Source organism: Anastrepha ludens, chromosome 3, assembly GCF_028408465.1.
Source record: "Anastrepha ludens isolate Willacy chromosome 3, idAnaLude1.1, whole genome shotgun sequence".
NCBI lineage: Eukaryota > Metazoa > Arthropoda > Insecta > Diptera > Tephritidae > Anastrepha > Anastrepha ludens.
In genome coordinates, this window is record NC_071499.1 from 51,776,483 (window position 1) to 51,783,017 (window position 6,535).

The 6,535-nt window shown below is 38.5% G+C and overlaps 1 protein-coding gene and 1 long non-coding RNA gene across 4 annotated transcripts; one reads left to right on the plus strand and one right to left on the minus strand.

The window, feature by feature from the left end:
* Positions 1-854: 854 nt before the first annotated feature.
* On the plus strand, positions 855-4,363 carry LOC128857936 (ubiquitin-conjugating enzyme E2 N). Of its 3 annotated transcripts, none has more exons than XM_054093792.1 (2): positions 855-961; positions 2,363-4,363. In XM_054093792.1, exon 2 carries the CDS (start codon positions 2,498-2,500, stop codon positions 2,951-2,953), a length of 456 nt encoding a protein of 151 aa, XP_053949767.1. In that variant the 5' UTR covers positions 855-961; positions 2,363-2,497; the 3' UTR covers positions 2,954-4,363. The 3 variants fall into 3 exon arrangements, with proteins under 3 accessions (XP_053949767.1, XP_053949766.1, XP_053949768.1); XM_054093791.1 differs by having other exon boundaries at positions 871-991; XM_054093793.1 differs by lacking the exon at positions 855-961 and adding an exon at positions 1,132-1,223.
* LOC128857937 (uncharacterized) lies at positions 1,116-1,962 on the minus strand. The gene is made up of 3 exons (XR_008453967.1): positions 1,793-1,962; positions 1,540-1,735; positions 1,116-1,202 (listed from the first exon to the last, which is right to left on the minus strand). It is a non-coding gene; the product is annotated as an uncharacterized LOC128857937 (long non-coding RNA).
* Positions 4,364-6,535: the final 2,172 nt, after the last annotated feature.

Consider the following 6,535-nt stretch of genomic DNA (forward strand, 5'->3'; position numbering starts at 1 on the left):
AAGCCGCTCATTGCATCGCCCTCTTCTGTTAGTGTCGTCACATTTTTCGCATTCCTCTAATACGCGTCGACAATAATTTGTGCCAAAATGTATTAATTTGATAGAGCTCTCATAAGAAATAATGTCTATTTAACAAGAATTCTTACCCATTTTAATTCGTTTATTTATATTTCCTGACATTACAGCCCCTCAAAGGAGCTCCGTACTGAGTTGTCAATCACAATTTGTATGCAACCAACATTGGTGCTGTTGTTACTATCTTTCATCAAATAAAAAGGGAACTATAAACATCCAATATTTCTCAACCTTTGCCTGAGTCGAATGAAATAATTAAAGAGATCAAAACTTCACTGGATAATTATTTTTTTAAACAACAAAAATGCGTATGATATTTCCACTGGCGTTTACGAAAAATACTACGCGCAAACAAATTTGCATATTGTTATTCAAAATGGAAGAGACCGCTACAGCTGTCAAATGTGAACCGTTAGCAGAGTAGTGTTGTTAAGTGGTGACTTTAATGAACCTTTAATGAGCTATGAACTTAATACAAAAAGTTGTAGATTAAATTGTGTTTTTTCATCTCTATATATATTCACCTACCAACCGTTTTTGACTTAAGATTAATTCTTGTTCATGATTAATTTTTTTTATTTTTGAGCTGCCCGACTATTACAGCTATTGACTTTGGGCAGTCGACACAAAGCTCGCTGTTGTGAAATTCACCAAATTGTACTCTTGTCAGCACTTATAATTGTTGACTATTGCTATACCGTTCTCTCACCTAAACTTCAACTATGCTCCGCCATATCAAATACGTAGCGCTGTGCGCTCTTTCTAACACACTCGCATGCTCTATTGCGCTACTCTCTGTCAGTTTCGACAATTTGTTGGAAAAAATTTTTAAGTACGTTTGTCGTGAATTTTCTAATTGTTTGTTTTCTATTATTACACACGCAAAGTAAGCAATAAGACCCATTAAAAAATAGTGGTGAGTGTTCAGCATTGTACGCTCAACGTTGTTTATTAAAATTAACATAAGAAATTATCTACTAATGAAAATTGTGTTGAAAGTACATGAATAAATTTTGCAAGTTCATCAGTGTCTCGTGGTTGTGTGCCTGCCATTCGTTGTACGGGTTGGTCAACTGGTGTTTTGAACGATTTAGTTAGAAAATTTTTACAATTGCTGAAACCTCCATCTTGAAAATAAGAATTTATTTGTAAATATATTAATATTTTTGAAACAATGAAACATAAAATATTCACTAATAAGCGTGTTGTAAATTTATTGATTTTCCAAAGCAATTGCGTGCTTGGCAAGAATGAGAATGTACGTGCTGTTTTGCGCTGCCCGCTTGGCTTTGTCATTCACAAAATGTACATACATACATATATGTAGTATGTGCAGTGTGAGGGGGTCCATTCGGTGGTAGGTTCGAGAAACTCGTACTTTCAGTGTGCAAGTATGCCAAAAATCAATAAATCTTTTTTGGGGACAACCAGAGCTGATCGGTGATTAGCACACGCAATACGTACCTACTACTATATCTGCGTGTATAGGTGTACTTCATTGTGGTCCGCACCAACATGGTGATAAAGCCGCTTTTGCTATAATTATTCTTTGTTTCCTTTGTTTTTGCATATTTCACATCGCTTTCACCGCAATCTAGACAAGTGGGTGGTCAAGCCGACAATAACAACAGTTGAATACTGAAATAGAGCTTGGGGTTGTCTATAAATTTTTATAATTACAATAACAATTATATGAATTTTATTAAAGTAAGCTTACGCTAATTCGCCATCTAACAGAAGTTGTGGTAGCGCACAACGTCATCTTACAAAACCGTATTAGTTTTGCGGGGATACCGAACTCACACCTAGCGGCATAGAGGTGATTTCTAGCTGTGCTATCAATGGCAGGTTTTAAAATCGACGAAGAGGTGGTGCGTATCGAGTTGGTTTTCGTGCAACATTGACGCATGAAATCAATTTTGCGAATTCTTAATTTCAAGGTTCAGAGTGCCACCTTTTTTATTTTATGTGCCGTTGCCAAATCGGTTTGCTGTTATTATGAGACAACAAAAAAAAAGTTGATTAAAACTTTAAATTTGATTGTTAAATATCATTTTATTGATAAATTTATTAATCTAAAAGCAAAACAAGCTCATGTGAAATGAATCGTTTCGTCTGACGTCCACAGATAGTGTTACTAACAGCTATTATATATTTTATTTTATTAACCAATTGAAATGTCATTCAGCGCCTACATATCTCCTATATTTCCCGTACCCTTATTTCGATTCGTTTCGTTAGTTGTAATCTTATTTTATCTGTTTTCTCTCTTTGCATATATTTGAAGCGTTCCCTTCCACGTGTGCATCGTTCCCCTGCGAACAGTAGCGAAACAGGAAAGGATAAACAGAGTGAAAGCAAACTCTTAATATAAATTTATCAAGCGATAGAGTATATAAAAGTTAACACAGACACCGCAAACATGTCCAGCCTCCCACGTCGCATCATCAAGGAAACCCAACGCTTGATGCAAGAGCCTGTGCCAGGTATTAATGCCATTCCTGACGAGAACAATGCACGCTACTTTCATGTCATCGTAACCGGTCCAAATGATTCACCATTCGAGGGTGGCGTATTTAAGCTTGAACTCTTCTTGCCGGAAGACTACCCCATGTCGGCACCAAAAGTACGCTTCATAACTAAAATCTACCATCCGAATATTGATCGCTTGGGACGCATTTGCTTGGATGTGCTAAAGGACAAATGGAGTCCTGCCTTGCAAATTCGTACAATTTTACTTTCGATTCAGGCGCTCTTGAGTGCACCCAATCCAGATGATCCACTAGCCAACGATGTTGCCGAGTTGTGGAAGGTGAACGAGGCTGAGGCCATAAGAAATGCACGTGAGTGGACTCAGAAATACGCCGTTGAAGACTGAAGTGCAAAAATGTGTGTAGCAGAAGACGAACGATGCACGTGGTGGAGCTGCCAAGTGGCCGTGGGGTAGGGTATACGAGGGGAAAACACACGTGAATGCAACGGCTTTTTGTTGGTTGAGTGGGGCGGGGGTTGAGTAGTTGTAATGCGCGTGAAATCGGAGCGGACTAATATAATAGCAATTAAATAGAGTAAATATGCGTAAAAAAAAAATGACGGCAAGGGTAGAACAACTATTTTCCGGCACGCTATTTAAAATTTAAAAAAATATATATATAAAATATAATATAGATAAAAAATTATGTCGTATGTCGTCTAATGATTTTAAAACTCTATTACGCAAACAAACACTGCAACAAGACAAAGTTAAAAAAAAAAAAAAAATCAAATGCAATTCAATTAAAATAATAAACAATTGCAGAAAAAATAATAATTGAAATATAAAATTGCTATAAGTACATACAAGAACAACAAATATTTATGTATCTACTCTACTACACACTTTAATACAAGCTAAATGATACGATAATAGTTTAAATAGAATAAACAAACAAACAAAAAAATGCTAAATCACTTGTAAGAAGATGCAACAACAACAATAACTATGCGATATTTGATTTCCATTTTTACATACTGGTCTACATTCAGCTGCTGGGCATCGGCTGAGCAATGAGCTGGCATAGGCAAAAGAGTTGACCAAGCAGAATGCCGGTTGCTGCTTGCCGCCTGCCGCCTGCTGGTTGTTGTTTGCTGGTTACTTGAAGTCTTCGCGCTGCGAAGAAGTGTTGCACGTTGAATGCGCTAGCTGGCTGCCGTTGTGTACTATTTCTCTACCAATAATTCGTTTAGCAGCCTATTTTGTAATTTTTTTGTGTTTCTCTTTTGTGTACTGTATTCTAGATTCTTAACCACACCACCACGCATGTAAGCAAGCCGCATGTAAACGTTGTATGCATTCTGCGATAAGGAAGTTGCTATTATAATATTAAAGAAAGAAAAACAATGGAAAAATATAAATCATTTATAGTTACACTTCAGACACTGACTTTACGTTTAATAATGTATGTATGTTTCCTTATTATTTCCACTGTAATTATTAGAATTATTACAAAAATATTGAATAATGGGTATGCATATAAAAAGTTTGTGGCATTTCGTGCACTCCGCTAACTACAAACCTTTACATTGGCTCATAGCCAATTGGAAAAACTAGCGAGCATGAGAATTGGGAGCACTGCATCTGGGCGGATGTACATGAAATGCTTCGTTCTACATGAATATTTGTAAAAAAAAAAATACCTATAAAAATAATATTACTTGAAACATTGAGAATGTGCATAATTTTCTTTTTTTTATTTCTTAAAGAGCTAGTTGGAATAAACGCGAAACCTGAATTGTAAGATAAAATAAAGAGATGTTGTTTTTATTTTCTCTTTAACATTGGGTGGGGATGGAAAATGTGGAAGCAGATTGTTGTTGTTGTTGTAGCAGTATCTTCGTTGTTGTGGAAGCAGATTGCCGATAGAAGCACTTACAGGCAGTAACACTACTCTGTGATTTTGGGTGAATCCCTTTTTTTTGGCTTAATAAATTGTTTTGGCGGCCGCCGTAGCCGAATGGGTTGGTGCGTGATTACCATTCGGAATTCACAGATAGAACGTTGGTTCGAATCTCGGTGAAACACCAAAATTAAGAAAAAAAATTTTCTAATAGCGGTCGCCCCTCGGCAGGCAATGGCAAACCTCCGAGTGTATTTCTGCTATGAAAAAGCGCCTCATAAAACCAAAAATATTTGCCGATCGGAGTCGGCTTAAAACTGTAGGACTCTCCATTTGGGAAACAATATCAAGACGCACACCACAAATAGGAGGAGAAGCTCGGCCAAACACCCAAAAAAAGGGTGTACGCGCGAATTATATATATTACATATATATATAAAGTGTTTAGGGCGCAGAAGCTTGAACGATCAACAACATCCGATGAAGCCACGCTTGAAGTGTTTGAGAGAAAGATTTTGTGTAAGATTTTTGGACCTTTGCACGTTGGCAACGGCGAATATCGCAGGGGATGGAACGATGAGCTGTAAGAGCTTTACGACGACATAGACATAGCCCAGCGAATAAAGATCCAGCAGCTACTTTGGCTGGGTCATGTCGTCCGAATGGATACAAACGCTCCGGCTGTGAAAGTATTCGATGCGGTAGCAGCTGGTGGTAGCAGAGGAAGAGGAAGGCCTCCTCTGCGTTGGAAAGATCAGGCGGAGAAGGACTAGGCTTCACTTGGTGTGTCCAGTTGGGGTCGGTTAGCGCGAGAAAGAAACGACTGGCGCGCTTTGTTAAACTCGATCAAAATTGTGTAAGCGCTTATCGCGCCAATTAAGAAGAAGAAGAAATTGTGTAGGGTCTATTTTAGTGGAAAAAGTTGTTAAAGAGATTCCGCAAAACTGTTTCTACAATAAATGAGTCGATTAATTTCGTACTCTGCTAGTAGCCACACAATTATTTTCTAATTGAATATACAGTAGTGTTCAAAATAATAGGAGTGACCTCAACATGAAGAAAAAACTTATAAATATTGAAAAAATAATTCAATTTTATTCAATAAATTTAACACAAATTGCTCATTTCATACAATTTTTATAAACTTTTTTAAAATTTTTGAATACAAAAACTCCATAATTCCCTGTTCAAAATAATAGGAGCGCAGCACAAGACTCAATAAATAGTTAACTAATTATTAGTTATTTACGATGGTTTTCCTAATATTTAGTTGAATAGCCACATTTTTTATTACTGCCGCGCATTTGCGTGGCATAGAATCGATAAGATCACGACACCGTTTCAGTGAGATTTGCTTCCATGCCTCCTATACTGCGTTCCAAAAATCTGTGGAGTTTGATGATCTACGATCGCCTTTTTTATATCCGTTCATAGGTTTTCTATCGGGTTGAGGTCGACGATTGAGCAGGCCACGACGATTGAGCAGGCCCCATACCATCACTTTCGCAGCGCCATGTTTGACTGTCTTGGCCGTCATTCCCATGGCAGCCGGTTCTACGTTACCTGAATGACTACGGGTTTTTCCCGACCAAGGGCTGCCGCCCCAGTAAACTAGCCCTGCCTAATGAACCGTATAATACTGTCTTGACCGTAAGGTACGGTGCACAAGACAGGGCTAGTTTACAGGCCGCGAAAAACCCGAGATTTCGGTAAAGTAGAACCGGCTGCCATGGGAATGTCCAAAACCGCAACGAGGTCCTTAAATCGCTAGCCGGCAGCAGTTGGGGCAACGATAAAGAATTGTTGATGGCGACATTTAAAGCCATGCTCCGGTCGGTTCTGAATTACGTTGTGCCCGTGTAGTTGCTTGGCACAAGTGATTCGCAGCGGACAAAGCTTCAGTTCTGTCAGAATATTGCCATCAGAACAGCCACGTGGTGCCTCCTAATGTCTACTCGACAACCTCTCCCCAACGAGGCTTCCATGCTCCCGGTTAAAAGGCACAGCAAGATTCTTAGCAATTCCTACCGGGCTGCTACCGCAGGTATCATCTCTGCAGGCACTTGTTAGAGGCAGAGCTACAT